This window comes from Lissotriton helveticus, chromosome 3_1, assembly GCF_964261635.1.
Source record: "Lissotriton helveticus chromosome 3_1, aLisHel1.1, whole genome shotgun sequence".
Classification (NCBI taxonomy): domain Eukaryota; kingdom Metazoa; phylum Chordata; class Amphibia; order Caudata; family Salamandridae; genus Lissotriton; species Lissotriton helveticus.
Window position 1 is genome coordinate 70,582,265 of NC_136061.1, and position 17,770 is coordinate 70,600,034.

Consider the following 17,770-nt stretch of genomic DNA (forward strand, 5'->3'; position numbering starts at 1 on the left):
ACAACTCCTAATACCATCGCTCAACTCACAGCTTTGCATGTGGATCTGACCACTAGCCAGAATAACATCTTCAATCCCCTGATGTACTCCAAGGGTAAGAAGAGCCTTAAATCTACTTGGTTTAATAATTCTTGATAAATGGCAAAGGGCGCCCTTATCGACGCTATAAAAACCAAAGATAGATCCTTGATAAAAACAAATAGGGCTCTATATAGTGATAGTATAAAGCTAGCCAAAAAGAACTGGGAGCTTGAAAGATGAATAAAATCAAACAGGCACTTACCAGCAGGGATATAAAGGCCTTTTGGATCCTAGATTGTACTGATAGCTCCACAGAGGACTCACCCATTGAGCCAAACATCACTGCAGACGCCTGGAAATTTCATTTCCAATCACTGTATTCCACACAGGAAACTTTAGAGCTCACTGAGGGAACTTTGTCAACTGCAGAAGGGAATCCCCTTGAAGATGATGTTGGGTTCACTGTCATTGAAGTGCTGAGCGCAATTGGGAAGCTACCCCTTGGAAAGGTACCCAGTTTGGATAAGATCCCTGGGGATTTATTTCGGGAACAACCCAATATCTGGGGCCCCTATCTTTGGGTAATATTCAACCCCATTTTAAATGGCATGAAAATCCCAGATACCTGGTTAGGGGTTGACATTTTTCCAGTTTATAAGAAGGGTTCACCCCTCCTGCCCACTAATTATAGGCCGATCAGCCTGATTGACGTCACTCAGAAGCTGTTTGCCAGGATTGTCCTGGAGCGTCTCCAGTCCTGGGTGGATGAGCGCAAAATTTTGAGTGTGTACCAGGCTGGTTTTCTTAAAAACATTTCCACTATTGACCAAATCTTCAGGCTCCAATCATAAAATTGGAAGACAGTGTCAATAGAGGGTGGGAGCCTCTATTTGATTTTCGTTGATCTTAAATCAGCCTTTGATTTGGTACCTCGAGATAAACTATGGGTGGTTCTTGAGCAAATGGGCAGTCCGCCATATTTGCTGTCTCTGATTAAGCGCCTGCATACTGGAAAGTTTGCCTAGGTGAGATATGGGAAATATGGGGAATTAACCCCTCATTTCCCAGAAAAACAGAGGTGTAAGGGAGGGGTGTGTTCTGGCCTCTACACTGTTCTGTCTTTTTATTAACGCTCAGGTGGACCAATTAAATGAGATAGCTAACGATGATGCCCCAAAGCTGGTCCGTGACAAGGTGCCAGAAATTATGTTTGTGGATGACACTTTGTTACTATCCAAGTCTCCCATGGGCATCCAAAGGATCCTTGATAGCTTTTCTCTATTTTGTAAAGATAGGGGGTTGGAGATTAACACATCAAAAACCAAGTACATGGTTTTTAACCCAAGCAAAACATCTCACCCAAATCCCTCTATAAATGGTACCCAGCAAGAGATGGTAGCTGTCTTTGATTACCTTGGTGTTACGCTGTCAGAAACATTTGGATGGGACCCGCCGCAAGAAAAGGCAGGCTTAAGGCTGGCACAGAAGGCAGGGGGAATATTAAAATCACTCAGGAACTCATCATATAGACTGCCGGGCCCACTGGCTGAGATTTATAAAGTACAAATCAGGAGTGCTATAATGTATGGGGCAGAACTTTGGGGTCATCTCCCTGCAGGTGGACTGGCTAAATCTGTGAACAAGTTTATGAGGCAGCTCTTAGGTCTACCGCTGAGTACCCCTCTCATCCCCCTACGTATGGATCTTGGGATTAGACCCATAGAGGAGGTTATTTGACAGTGACCCTTGACTTTCTGGCATAGACTATGGGCGACCCCTGAATTAACAGTCTACCAGTCTGAACTTAAGGTGATTCTGGGACTCCCAGGAGTGGGAAAACTATCCTGGTTTGCACACATAAGAGATATGTGCTTCAGATTAGGCCAGCCAAACCTATGGAGCCACCCTGAGGAAGTGTCCCTGACAATATTGCAGATAGAACTAGTTAAAGCTTGCAGACTGCTTAGACTGGCTGAAACTCAGGGGAGCATAAAACTAGGCCGCCTAACGTCTGACTTCCTTAATTTTAAAGACCAGTATCTATTTGAGTCTTTCCTTGATGTTGTTAAACCATCCATGGCAAGGAAGTTATATATGCAGTTCAGATTGGGTTCCCTGCCGCTTCATCCATTTACAAACAAATGGTCAAAAGCCTCTCCCATTGAATGTCCTGCTTGTAACAGCCAAGAAGAGTCAGCCATTCACGCTTTCTTCTTCTGTCCGACCTATGATGTAGCCAGGAGGCATTGGCTCTTACCACTTTGCAGGAATTTGGGGTATAGGCAGTGTCTGGAGGCCTTTAGAGTTTTGAGAACTGACACCAATCCTCCGATTGTTTTTGTTGTGTCCCGTTTCCTCAATTCTATGTGGCATAGGTGCCGTAAGTTTTTGAATTCCCCCGCATATGTTAAACGACCTTTTTGTATTTTCTACTGTTTTAACACTATTCATTCATAAAATCACTGTTTGCATTTCTTTTTAAATGTTAACATCTTTTTTAACTGTTGTGAAACTTGACCAATTCATTTGCATTCTGGTTATATTTTATAATGTTTAATGATGTTTTTATTGCACAAATCCATGTATTACATTTTCTGCTTTTATGGTCTATAATGACCGAAATAAAGTTTGATACTAATAAAATAAAAAAAAGATGACTTTTTCACCCTTTATTCATACAAAACAAACAACCCAAACCTACTATATATTTTAAGTGAAAGACTTTTCATAATTAATAATCAATTACACAATTATTACTAATTACCTATTAATAAATTAATTATATTTAATTAACTTCCCACGCTTTACCCCTGCAACTCACAAAGATAACAAACAATATTTTAGTTACATATTAAATAATTCATAATCATGTACACAATTATGTAAATTAACATTTATTAATAATTATAATTTCCTACACATCCTTTACCTTACAAAAACCAGAACACACCACCCAAAAAATATATACTACACAATTTACATAATTAGTTATCAATTAAATAATTATTTATGATAATATATTTTTTTAAATAATTAGAATTAATTCATTACCCACCCTAGACCTATACAAAACCCACAACCAACACTTTAAATGTAACTTATTTTTTTTTTATACAATTAACAAGAAATTATCGAATAAACAGTTCTAATATATTATTAATAAATAAAATTAATTAACTTCTCACCCTATACTCCCACAAAATACAGAACCCACACCTCAAACTAAAAAACAACATTAATGAGACTATTCTAATAAATAATTATCATTTGAATATACCCCTTCAAACCCACAACCCACACCTAAAACGTAACAAAAAAATATTACTTATACAATTAACATAAAAAAGTATCAATTAATAATTACTATTAATTTTAAATTGTTATTAATTATTTTCAATTAATTTAGTCCCAAACCTATTCCTTTATGAACCTCACAACCTGCTACGATACTAAGAAAAATAAAAAAACGATTACATTATATTTAAAAATTACTTTTAATTTACAAACCAGTTTGACCAGTTTATTTTACTTATGTATAGTTATTTAAACCTATAGCATACACTTTACATTTACGAAAAATTAAAAATATGTTTTAAAAAGATTATGCATCAGCCCATTTCCTGAAATATAATTTTGCAAATTATAGAAATAAGGAAGATTTCATAAAAGCCTATACTGTTTGTAAAATGAGAACAGCTTTACATACAGGAGAAAATATCTATTTTCTAGCTTTTCTGTTTACCTGGCGATGTTGTATCCCTAAAGGTCATATGTCCTGTGCTATATTAAAAGAGCAATTATATTAGCAGTATTATATAAAAATAAGATAGGAAGTTATAACAAACCAAAACATGGCAGAATAAATGTCACATATTTTATACAATCTCATGTTCTGGCCAATGCTCAGCTGTATCTAATAGTTTATTCACAGCACTATTTAAAATGTGTCATACATCAACTGGCATGTCTCTAGACGGACCATAGGGCAATCAGATTGTGGCAGTCAGACTGCATCGCAGAACAGCCATTATACAGTAGTGCCAAACTTCAAATTTCTTATTCTGTTTTATATGAGGTCCCAGAAGAAGTTTGTTGACAGATATAAGGAATTGCACTATTGGAGAAAGGGTGAGGCGTGCTGGCCTTCCCCATGAGGAGCAAGCCGCACCGGCCGAACGCCGGCCTCTTCCGACTCTGCTGACTCTGCCTACGGTCTCGCCAAAAATTCCAAACACCCTCTTTGTCGGCGTCAAGCTCCTCCGTGCTCCCGTGCGCTCCAACTGTGCACTGCAATTGTCTCATACCCCTGGGATCTGTTCGTCTCTGTATTCGGACCGAGCTAGGGGCAGGGACTGGGGGTCACAAAGCACCGGGAGACAAGCTTGCGTAGTGTCTCACCAGCAGCGATTCAGCATGTGATGTTAGTACCCATGTGACGTCAGTTCGCGTATATAATATTAAAAAACTAACAATATTTAAACAAACATTTTACAACATATAAAATTAACATGTATAATGTATATATAATATATAATTTTGTAAAATACACAAAAATTATTAGACATTTTTATTAACATCGATATTACTTACCTTAAAATCGATATTCTTGTCCATGATATTCTTGCTCACGATATTTCTGTGATACCAAAGGGGATGATGGACGGAGCGTTGGAGCAAATCCGACACTCACCCCCAGTCAACTGATCTGGTTTTAATCCATCATCATTCTTTAGCTCACTCCACCAACCCAGTTCAGACATGGCCATATGCAAATCAGTCTGACCCTGTGTGTCATGGGAACAGTCCAGCCCAATCTGCCAAACCATGTCTTCGCTGGACCGGAAACCAGCATCCTGGGACCGGTTTCTGGCTAATCAGCCGTCATTAGCCAGGCTAGCTTGAATCCAGTGGTAAAGTGAGCAAGGGACCCACGTCTGGGCATTCCTAGGGTGAATAAAGCGATACCAAAGGGAATGAAGGGTGGAGCGTTGGAGAAAATCAAACACTCAGCCCCAGTCAACTGATCTAGGTTTAATCCATCATCATTCTTTAGCTCACTCCATCATCCCAGTTCAGACATGGCCATATGCAAATCAGTCTGACCCTGTGCCTCATGGGAACAGTCCAGCCCGAACTGCAAGCCATGTCTTCCCTGGACGGTAAACAAGCATCCTGGGACCGGTTTCTGGCTAATCAGCCGTCATCAGCCAGGGTAGCTTGAATCCAGTGGTAAAGTGAGCAAGGCACAATATTTCTGTGTCACAATATTTCCAACTTGATATTTGTGTCTGTTGATATTACTGACACAATATTTTATCTGTACACCCTTTGGGTATACTGAAGAGTAGTAAAGTTAAACTTTTGGTCCAAGTTTACCTTTTTGAATACTAAAAAGTACTATAGTTAGACGTTTGGCATTAATTTACCTTTGTGTATACCAAAAAGTAGTAAACTTACTCAAAAGTGTAAGTTTACCTTTGTGAATCGGGCTTATTGACTTTAACCAACTCTCTTAGGCAGCCAATCATCTAATATACAGGGTAGTTGTATCAGTCATGCAATTTCCCAAAATTGATTTCAGTTCCATGAAAAGAAGAGACAGTATGAACACCAACACTCTCCTAGTTTCGGATTCTTTTCGCCTCAGTCCAACCCCATTCGTTGACGTCAACATCACAGCTACACCGCTTTCTTCGTCTTTCAGATCTTTCAGATCACCATGTGTTATTGCTACAGTCCATCAATTGGGACTCTTCGCTCTACTATGGAATCATCCTAAGCAGTTTAACCCTCCCATCAGTTTAGCCCTTAAAGGATCTATGGAAAGTGGACAAAACGTTACTGATTTTGCTCCAAGACATTTTACAAACACTGCTCCTTTATGAAAGTATCTCCCACTTTACAAGGAAAGACAGTTGTAATAGATAGAGCTACCTCAGTAATAACCTGCTGGTAATTCTCAGATACATTTCTGGCAGATTTTTTCCGTCGAAGAAAGCTTGATGAATTACTAAATGAAACAATGGTTATGCTGGTTATTTCCCAAGTTACAAGACCTAGAATTAAGCACATACATAGGGTTGCGGATAACGTATTACCATCTCAGCCCTTTAAGCAAGAATTTACTGGAAAAGATCATACTGAGGTTAAGGAAACAGAATGCAGTATAAAAGAAGACAGAAATTACAATGCCCAATTAGGAGAGTTTTATAAAGTGTAGGAAAAGTTAAAAAAAAAACTGATTTGATCCATTCTTGAATTAAAACCCAATCTCAACCCTATATGCCATGGAAGTATCTTTCCTCCTGCAGTCCCCATTCAATAAAGACAAATGTTTAAAGTTAGTAGCAGTCTCGGGTATAACAAGACTGCCTCTGGAATGCAAGTTTTTAGAAATAAAAGCTTCACCTTGAGATCTTGAACTTTAAAGACCAGGGAAGATCTGGTACTACAAGTGACTTACTGTAATAACTTAAGGACACGCTCCTTCATGTTCTTCACCATTTCCTTCTGCTCAGCAAGCTTCGCTTTGTACATCTCTTCTCTTTCGTTTGCTTCACTCCTTTCTTTCTCCAGTGCACTCTTCATGGATTCCTGGTCTTGCTTCGCTCTGTGGAGAAGAACAATCAATAAGGCTAGTTGGAAAGGTCTGTGATGAGAGGTAAAAAGACACAAGAGAGCATGTTAGAAGTGATACTTTGAGAAAAAAAGAGAAAAGGATAGAGAGATGAGCAAGGAGGAGTCAAAGCCTAAATGTTAAAATAAAATAGGGTAACGGTTAGGCACAAAATGAAGTAGGGATAAACAAAGAAAGTGAAAAGATAGAGAAAGTGATCAATAAAGAGTTAGAGGTCAATGGAGCGAGAAACTGAACAAAATGTGACGGGGCCCAGTAGGTGAAAGAGGAAAGAAAGTAAGAAATGAAAGTGGAAGAGAGAGGATAAACGATAGAAGATAGGGGACTGATGCAAAGGAAAAGATGGATATTGAGGGATACAAGAAGATTGAGAGAGAAATGTTTAGAGAGGGGAAAGGTAAGACATGGAGAAAGACAATCAGCAAGGGAAAGATAGAGCTATAAAGAATGATAAAGAAAGACAAAAGAGACAGAAAGCTAGAGAGATGTTAGATGATCAATAGAGGAGTATACATGGGAGAAAAATGAAAAACATAGCAGGACAGCACATGAAATAAAAAAGAAACAGAAAGACAACAAGAAAAAGAAGTAGAGAAGTAAATGGAGATGGAAAAGGACAGAGAGAGAAGTATAGAGAAAGAGGTTTGGTGAAGGATAGGTCAAGAGCAATAGCGAAGGAGAGCGAGCGACAAAAGCGAAGAGTGAGGTAAAGACCAAGAGAAAAGAGAAAGAAAAAAAAGATTGAATTCTTCTAATTTTGACGAGAAATTCTCTGTCTTCAATCTTATTCTCTTTCTTGGTCTCGGATTCTTTATCCTCACTTTTCTCTCCTCTCTCTTGCTACCTCCTCCACATGCTCTTACCCTCAATAAAAAGGAACTGAAATTAACTGATTGTGAGAGAGATCATTTGAGAAAGGAAGGAGGGCAAGGAAGCAAGAAAGAGAGAGACCGGGAGAAAAAGACCAATAGAAGAAGAGTGAGAAATTAGAATCGAGACTCATGTTTGGAACAGAGTTATTTTGTACAGGAGCTAAAACATGATTACAGATGAACTCGTAAATACCCTACACACAGAATGTGTAATCAATCGAGATTTTCATCAAACAAAACAAAACTTATGACTTGAAGAAAAAATACAAAGAGTAAGAACAAACCAAAAAAGTGTTAAGATGGGTGCAAGAATGTCAAATACAATATTTAGGACTACAAAAAACCCATGTAAAGAAATGCTTCATGAATAGGTGCTACATCTGTGCCAAACTGATCTCTGCACCTCACCAGCGGCTCGGCTGGAGTAATGTCATTTTTTTTTAATGAATTTGTGTTTCTTTTATATTTATATTACATCTTTTACATAATACCTTTTATGGTTCTATGGAACATAAATAAAGGAAACATGATGATGTTGACTCCGACCATCATTGCAGTTCTAGAGTATACAGGAGTGTGTTGTGTTTAGGGTTCTAGATGCACAAACATACAGTAACATATATATATTCATGCCCTCACAAACCAACCCTGGCAATCATAATCTGTGCATATATAAAGCATATAAAGGAGAAGAACTTTGGTAAGGATTAGTAATTCCAGGAAAATAATATGCAGTAACTACATGGTAAAAGATCACCCTTTCACTTATCTATGTATAACATTCTGTATGCTAAAGAAGACATGAGGAAAGTGCGCTTGTGATCTACTTGTTTCTGTGATCTTTGGGGCTGTAAAGGATGGCGGGCGGAGGCACATCTGTGGTGCGGCGGTGGCAGAAAATGCCCCTTTCCGTACTCCATCGGCGGTGCTTGTGCCCGCAATATTACGATGGGCATAGATAGCCCATTTCCCGTTTGCTGCGGTGTTTCTGGTTCTGCCAGAAATCTCCGTCCGCACCGGTAGCGGACGGAGCCTATAGAGAGGGACCGCCATGCGAAATGTGGTTATGACCGCCGGACAGATCACGATGGCTCAAACAGCCATCACACTGTAGCGGAGAATCCGGTCATTCGGGGACGGCGATAGCACTACTGCGAATAGCTCAATGCGTTCTAGACCGCAAGGAAAATGGCGGTCTTGGGCCTATCTGCAGCAATTCCGACTGTCGCAGACACATTTTCAGCTTTTCCGGCGGTGTATCCTGGAATCCAACCGCCGCGGTCGGATGTTTCAGGCAGTGCATCCTAATCTGACCGCCGGTTTTGCCGCTGTACCTGTGGATTGTACCTTCCCGCTACCACGGCGGTCAGAATGCTTTTCCGCCCGCCATCGTAATCAGCCGCTTACTTTCTGGGTAGAAGATGTGGATTTCTTTATTTTATAGCATTTCTAAAGCACAAGCATACTCAAAGGTATAGTGGTACTGAAAATTGCTAGATTGAAACAGCATTAAGAATTTACAAAAAGCTGAATCCTATGTACAAGATAGAATGCAGAAAAATGAAGGTTTTTATTGGTTTCAATGTTAATTCAGTAGAAAGCTGAAATGGAAGAGTATTCCAGTTTTCCTGCGGGGAAATAAAAGGCTCTATCACACACGATAAGTCATCTAAAATTTAGAACATCTAATCTGCACATCTTTTCTGTTCCTAAATTGCTCTATGGGTTATAAAAGGAGACTACCCCAGACAAAAGATTGATCTTTCCTACATACAAAGGCTTATGAACAGAGCATAAAGCTTTAAACTTTAGATTGGTAGCCAATGCAATTTAACCAAGACAGGCATGATGGATTCGGATTTCTTCATTTTTAGAAATTATTAGGCTGCTGCATTTTGGACTAATTGCAATGTACTTACGGATCTAGGTACATTAAGTTGCAAAAATTCAATCTGGCCTACACAAATCCTTTTAAAATCTGGACCCTCTGTAACAAGTTAAACAAATAGATGATTATTCTCAGTTCCCACATTTGCAAGAACAAACTCTTTACAAAACACATTATATGATCTTCTAGTGAAAGGTTTCAGTCAATTATGACTCCTAGTTGTTTTCCTTTGTGAACAGAATAAGCAAGATTTCACCCAACGGGGAAGACCAGAAATGATAATTCCAAATTAAAGTCTGTCTAAAAGGCAGCAAGACCTTGGTTTTATTTCCATTTAGTTTTAATTGTTTTTACAGCATCCAAATTTGTACCTTTGTTAGACAGATATTTAGGGGCTGATTACGAGTATGGCGATACCAGGACCACCATGGCCATGGTGGCAGTGTAATGCCGCAATCTGGGAGGTCCGCCCGCCCGATTACATGTTTGCCAGTTGTACTGCCACCAGCCTGACACAACACCACCTACACAGCCAGGATCTTGGATTCCGATGGTGCCACCATAGTGGCTCTGAATGGCGGAGGTGCCAAGGCAGGCACTGCCATCAGGATAACAAGTTCCCTTTTACACAGACTTTTCACGGCGGGAATCCCGCCGTGAAAATAATGATGGAAAGGAAAGGAAGGGGACCCAAAATGGGCAGCCGGGCAATTTCCCATCATTCTGCATGGGGGCACATGTTGTGCCCCCTCTCCATGCACTGTCATGCATTGTGTGCCGTGCACAATATGCATCATGGCACACAGTGCACGGATGTGCAGAAGGTGCTGCACGGCAGTGGCATCTGCTGCAGGCTTTCTCAATGACTGATCCATGCCGCTGCTCGTGAGGACGCCGACTTTAGACCGCAATTCCAGCGGTCGACTCATAATACATCAGTCTAAACACCACAGGCTTTGCGGTGTTCCCCCGATCGTAGAATTGTGGGTCCAATTGACTGACCACTGATGTTATAATCAGGCCCATAGTATTTCTGTACTTAGGACAGGGGTCTTCAAACTGTGGGGCGCGACCCCCAGGGGGGCCGTGGAGCGATGCAAAGGGGGTCGCGCCTTCACAGTGTCACTTCTGCCCTGGCCTCCAGGGCTTCAGCCCCTCTCCTCCCCCATCCTGTGTCTCAGCCCGGGCTGCTGCAGTGCAGCTCGCGCTCCTGGGGCCTCGGCTGGGCAGTGTCTGGAGTCTGATCTCCGCCTGAGTTTTTCACAGGTCTTTAAAGACCATTAGCATATTTACATGCCTTTGTGAACTAATTACCAAAGCTTAGTTTTTTTATGGTTCCAGTACCCCCTGGGCCACCACTCTGCCTATTCCTTACATTTGTCTTTTTACACTTACTGCTGTAGTGTGAGAATGCATTTAATGAAAAGAAATATAAAGTTGGGTTGCCAAAAGAAACATGCCTGCTATGTGATGTTTAAAGATCCTGCAGAGACCTGCTCTTGACACTAAATTGAGTTATAAATAAAAAAGTATGTATTGGCTGGATCCTGCACTCACCTTTATGGATCACACCAAGAAGGTGGCGGCCACATGCTATGGCATCCTGCGGGGTATAAGGCCGGTTTTAAAGTACTTTGACCCCCCCACTAGACAGCTTGTGGTCCAGGCATCAATACTATCCCGGCTGGACTACGGCAGTTCGCTGATGCTAGGGATAAATCAAGCAGAGGCCTCTAGACTACAAAGGGTTCAAAATGCCGCGGCACGTGCCATTGTGGGCCTCCCCAGACACTGTTCAGTGGCTGGCACGATCGTGGCCCTACACTGGCTCCCGGTCAGACAGCGAATCAAGTTCAAAGCGCTGTGTCTGGCTTTTAAAATTTTGAAGTTTTCTTCGCCGCCGGCACTTGCCAACTTACTTACTCCCTATTTTCCTTCAAGATCCTTGAGATCTGAGACGCTCCACCTGGCAGTATGCCCCCGTTTCAAATTGTGCAGAATGGGTGGCCGTTCCTTCCGGGTGCTTGCGGCAGGATTATGGAACTCGCTCCCGGTCCATATTCGAGCTCTTGACGACCTACTTGCCTTCAGGCAGGCGATTAAAACCTTCTTGTTTCCCGTCTTTGAATAGTTGCCCCTTTCTTTTATTGTGTGTTATGTTGTAGTGTCTGTCCAAGCGCCAGGACGCCCCTTTGCTGGGGCAGCTGTGCGCGATAAAAATACAATTAACATAACATAACATATTAATTAGTTATGTGACTTTTCTGTCTTTATTCTCTTTAATTTTTAGTCATGGATCATTGAGGCATCCCTAGAACACAATTAAAAGTGTTTTCTATTTATATTTGCTGTTCTAATTATTCACAGATAAGTGCAAAAAATACAGCTGCAGGTGACTGCTTATTTCTGGGCCATCAAATTAATGAGCTGGTAACCCTAATCATTAGACTGGAAGTTTGTTGCAGGATCAGCACATTATTTATTTCCTCCACCCTCGAACCCTGATTAATGCCATTATAGCAATAGTTTAACTTATATCTGAAACCCTACGCTTCAAGTTTCTGGGAATGCACCTTGCTTTCAGACTACTCACTTCTCATTCTCGCCTTCACTTTCACGTTCACCCTGCACTCCCAGCGATCACAATGCACTCACACTGACCACCATGCACTCATAGCGATCACAACGCACTCACACTGATCACCATGCACTCACACTGATCACCGTGCACTCACACTGATCACCATGCACTCACACTGATCACCATGCACTTACACTATTCACCCACTCACCCTGCACTCACACTGATCCCCATGCACTCACACTGATCACCATGCACTCACACTGATCACTATGCACTCACAACATTCGCCCACTCACCCTGCACCTACAGTGATCACAACGCACTCACACTGATCACTATGCACTCACACTGATCACTATGCACTCACAACATTCGCCCACTCACCCTGCACCTACAGTGATCACAACGCACTCACACTGATCACTATGCACTCACACTGATCACTATGCACTCACAACATACACCCACTCACCCTGCAGTCACAGTGATCATAATGTACTCACAGTGATCACAATACACTCACACTGATCACCATGCACTCACAACATTCACCCGCTCACCCTGCTCTCACAGTGATCACTCTGCACTAAAAATTTGCTTGCATTGTTCACTCTGTACCTCACTCTGCAGTCACATGAGCACACGTCTCACCCTGCACTCATGTGACACTCCACTCACCTGCCCCCCCTTACTGCTCAATCTATAGCTCACTCAAACAAGGCCATCACTAACCATGCACTAATTCGTCCCACTCTGCACTTACAGCCAAACCCAAATTCATATGGTCACCCCACTCACCCTGCAGTCACTCCTTTTACCCTACTCTCACACTGTTGCATTGCTCACCGTGCAGTCACATGGGCACTCTTGTCACCCACACAGTGCAGAAGGTTAAAGTGCCTGGTACAAAGAAGATGTACCATGCACATCACAGAACTGAGTGTGAGTAAACTGTGAGTAGCGCTATAAAAAATGAAATGTTTGTCAGGCAGGTGCTATAGAGAGATGAGGTGTATTGTTGGTGAGTGGTAGTGAGGGAATTCATGGAGAAGGTGGAAAGACTGTTGCACCGTGTGCGACCAGTGCTTGGACAAGCCCTGGCTGGGATTGTTAAACCCCCCCCCCCCCCCCGGAGTTAGGGTCTAGTGGAACCCCTGCATCTGCCTATTATTTACATTTGTAGTGCGCTACTGTTACCAAAAGGTGTCCTGGGGCTAATAACCATCTGCCTGTAATGTGAGAGAGGGATCCGGGGTTGGGAGAGGAGAGAAGACAGGGATGGAGGGAAGGGGCTGAGAGGAAAGGGGCATGGGTAAACTGCTTAACTCTGCACAAGACCACCACAGTTTGAATGCACCCTTGCTGCTCAAGGCCATGGCCAGGTGAGCTTCTAATGTGGCAGCGCGTATTCCTGCGGATTGGGAGGCCCTTCACCGAGGTTGACTAGACATCTTTCTGATGTTAATTGCTGTATTTTGGTTATAAACTGGTACTGATGGGGTGAAATCTTTCCTCAGTATTACTATGTTTAAAAAAATTCTAAATAATAAAGCAATGCTACCCCAAAATACGTAGCATCACAGAACATTATTTACATTTTCTACTCACACAATTTAGTCAAGCCTGTCGCATAATTTGGTCCTCACCTTCCTCATAACCTAGAGGTTTAGAAATTTTTGTCAGGAGGGAGTCCTTACTTTTGAAAATGTTGACAGGGGGGTCTCATCATCCAAAAGTTTGAAGACGTCTGACTTAGTATAAGATTTTCATCAATTCTAAACAAGAACCGTATACGATCTGCATACATAAGAGCGGTCAGCCCAAATGATTAGATCAGCTTTGCTAATGCGATCATGTGCAAATTGACTAGTAAAGTTGAAAGAATCACTCCCTGAGGATCTCCGGATGACCGACCGACTACCTTGTATAGTGATAGGTTGGTCGGAAATATTACCTAATCGGTCTGAAACGCATGTTCCACACGGATTCGGACATACCGAATGCCGTCAGGAGCCTTTCTGAACAACATCCTAACTGGCCCCTAAGTAGTAAACTTATATGTGTGAGGATCTCCCCGTAAAAAAGATAGGCGAAGTGGAGATTTACACTCATGTGTTTGTGAACAGCATTCTGTAGTACTTTAATAGTACTCTTATAGCAGAATTAAATATAGTGAAAAATGCAGTTGGTGAATAAGGGGCCAGTTGTACATAGCTTTGTGTTTGCAATGACCTAATAGCGAATGTTTGTTATTCGCTATTATGTAATCGCAAACAGCAATGTGCAAATGTGTGTTTCTCCCAGTTTAGCCATTCTCATTGGGTCGTAAATAGACCTACCTCATTAATAGTCATGAGGTGGGTCTAGGTTTGTGACCCATTGGGAATTACAAAAATCACCATGACTGTGATCGTTTTAAAATAAAGCATTGTTTTGTTTTTAAATGCAGCCCATATTCCTTAAAGGGACCACTGCCTGCTCTTAAAAAACGTCTTTACAGATGTTCACAAAGGGGAAGGGGTCCCTTAGGGACCCCTTGATCTTTGCGAACGGGTTACAATCTATTTGAAGTAGGGGGTAAAATGCAAATGTTTTGTGACCTAATTTTAGTCGCAAAACAATGACATATACCATTGCGAGTCGCTAAAAGGAAGGGACAACATTAATACGTCCCTTCCTAAAACCCAATCGCAAACCCATTTTGTGATTCGGTTTGCTCTTTTCCAGTCGTAAATGGCCTGATTCTGTGAATCGGGCTGTTGCCAAACAAATCAAAGCATCGTACATCTTGCCCAGGGTTCTTGTATTTATCTCTTGCAATTTTTACAGCTTCTATGTATTTTAAAAAGACTGCTACTCTTATCTAATAGTTTGAGAATAACAGCTAGAGAGTATTTGTTTAGTTAAAATGGTGATCAGTTGTAGACCAATTTGCAAGGCAATAAGAAATTGATGGTCTCACTCCGGTTATCTTTCTACTGCTAATAGATTATTAGGGTTATCCAAATTGTAATTGGAGTTCCCCAAACTCTCAACAGATGCATTTAATTAAGTCATGCCTAAGTTATGGTAATATATCGCTGACTTTGCTGAGCCTTTTACCCTCAACTTTTGTGGAGGGCAGATAAAACCCCTAACAAAACATTTAGAAAATGGTGAGACTGTGTGATCAGATATACTGATTTAGATGTGCATAATTCATTATTATTCCAAATCACATTTGTTTGAAAGGTTTTATAAAGCACAGACATGACCTGTCACTGTATCAGAGCGGTTGCATCAAGCGAAAGCCCGATTTGTGAGTAGAGGAAACATCTATTACACTAATAGTAAAAAAACACCAGACTTTCTCTAAATTTTGACTGCACTGCACTGCCGAAATGGGACACTGCACTGCCGAAATACTCCGAGGACGCCACGGGAGCAATCACCTACCTGCCATGACTTCTCGACGCACCCGCTTCGTGCTTTGGGAGCCGGGCTTCTGCGGGGAACTTGGGCTCTTCCAGCTGCCGTGTTCTGGACGGCGTTGCTGCTGAGAGGGCGAGTCTGTGCTGGACGCTGCAGGGACTACAAGTACCAGGAGTCCCTGCCTGACCAGAACCACCTGTCCCACGCCCGGCTGTCAGCCCCGCCCACTAGCCATCACACGTGTTATTTAGACGGGCCCTGCAACCGCTGCGCGGGAGCATGCGGGAGCGTCCCGGGAGAAGCCCGGGACAAGGGCGGGACCGTCTGTGGCCGTCCGGGGCCTAAGGAGGCCGGGCTGGGCCACTCCCTTTGGTATTATTTTATTGTTATGGGGTCTCTATATAAGGTACATCATGCCCTAATATTTGATAGTAAGTAAATTGTAGATAAGTATTGTATTGTATATTTATAGTTGACAAGGACAAATATGGGCAAAAACACACCCATGTCAACTTGTTCCTCATCGAGAAAAAAAACACTAGGAACAACCCCACTTCCAACTCTGACTGCAATAGACAGGATGTTGCAGAAAACCATAGGGGTTGTTGTTAATGCAATAGAGAGCACCGAGAGGCGACTCATTACCCCCCAAGTATGTGTTTTCCTACCCAATCTACACAAGATACAAATATACATGCAAACACTTCCATAGCTACGGCGTCTCTCCAGGACTCCATCCTCATGGACTCATACGCAGATTTCCCTGAAAAAGAATTAAACTGTGTTACTATACCAAATCAAAGCCCTCCTAGCGATTTTGCACGTCGGCAAAATAGGCTGTCACTAACACCCAATATGGGGCCAAATGAGGAATCACCCACTACAATTAATGTGTCAGATGACGCAGAAGGGATAGATAATTGTATTATTAATAATACCAATTTAGTAGATAAGATACCTAGTGTGATTCCCTTACAAAATCCAAGAGTGAAAGGTTATAAAGGCAAACTGGCACCCAGTAGAAAATTACTGCCCGAGAATAAACAAGAGGGAAACAGAAAGGCAAACAGCAGAAAATGATACCTATTCCATTGAATAAGAAGGGGGATAAGAATAAAACACAGTCTAATAGTGCTGAACAGCAGCATAATGAGGAGAGGTGTAGGGCCCAACAAGAAATATCACCCCTAAGCCCGGCGGATCTTATTAACCAATTTGAGCAATTAATGAAGTCACTTATTTTGCCAATAGTGGAAAGACTAAGGGTACTACTAGATAAAGTGGGGAACTTGGAAAAGATGGGCTTAGCTAATTCAGAAATATTGAAACATATGAATATCCAAGCTAAGCCTGTGGCCACCTCTAACCCCACCCCATCTGCAAGTATCGTTAGTGGCGCTCCCAAGGCAACTGGTAAGCCAACGTCATTGGTAGTAAATGGCGATAACTGCCTTGTTCAACATGCCTTAGCTCTAGGTACCCAAGCACAAGCCCGTTAGAACACTGGACAAGAAGGGGCAGAGGGGGAGCTTGGCACTGGACTAACAAGGAGGGAAGACACTAGGGACAAGAATGATAAAAATTCCGATAAGACTACCAGTAGAACTGAGAAGACCAAACACCCACGTGTCGACCTACCCCCCCAGTCACCCCCTATACCGTTGTTATGACGGGAGTGCCAGAGTTAGGAAACGAAAGAGGGGAAACCTATATAGAACTCAAGAATAAGGTAATACATTGGTTAGATAGTAATAGACCCTTACCGGGACACACACAAGCAGATATCATGCATGTCCGCAAAGTAAGTTGGATTGGCCATAGGCATAAAGAACTTCCTGGAGACTGCATAATTGTTAATTTTAGAGACAGACATGTGGTAAGATTTATCTGCAACTGGAACCCCGATTATGGTGCTGGTGGGATTCAAACTGGATTTGACCCACTTTTATCCATTAATGAACCGTAGGATGACTAATTTTAACCCATGGCAACAAGGGGTGTACAGGACCAGACAGAGATAACTTTAACTTTGATATACCATTATCAAATCAATATCATACTCTGCAAGGGCTAGAGGATATTGACTGACTGTCCACAGACTTTAGTACCATTAATTCTATCTCCTGTGAGTGGTCAGAGCCTGAGGACCGTGGGACGGAAAACATTATTGTAAACAATGAGATAGGTATAGTGGAACACACGAGCAAGGAGCAGGAACCTGTGTGTCGTAATGGCCTACACAATGAGATTCTCCAAGGGGGTACCCTGGAGCCCAATAGTAAAAAAGATACCACGGCCAGCCAAATAAATGAGGGAATTTGGTCATTCATGAGCTGGAACATTGCAGGGTTAAGATC

At 42.0% G+C, this 17,770-nt stretch overlaps 1 protein-coding gene across 1 annotated transcript in view; it reads right to left on the reverse strand.

Moving 5' to 3' along the window:
- The window catches only part of RUFY4 (RUN and FYVE domain containing 4), a 435,544-nt gene that overhangs the window by 45,696 nt on the left and 372,078 nt on the right, over positions 1-17,770 (reverse strand). Inside the window, exon 10 of the mRNA XM_078679261.1 lies at positions 6,485-6,631. Coding sequence (XP_078535387.1) covers positions 6,485-6,631 — 147 coding nt within the window. The remainder of the gene's footprint in view (positions 1-6,484; positions 6,632-17,770) is intronic.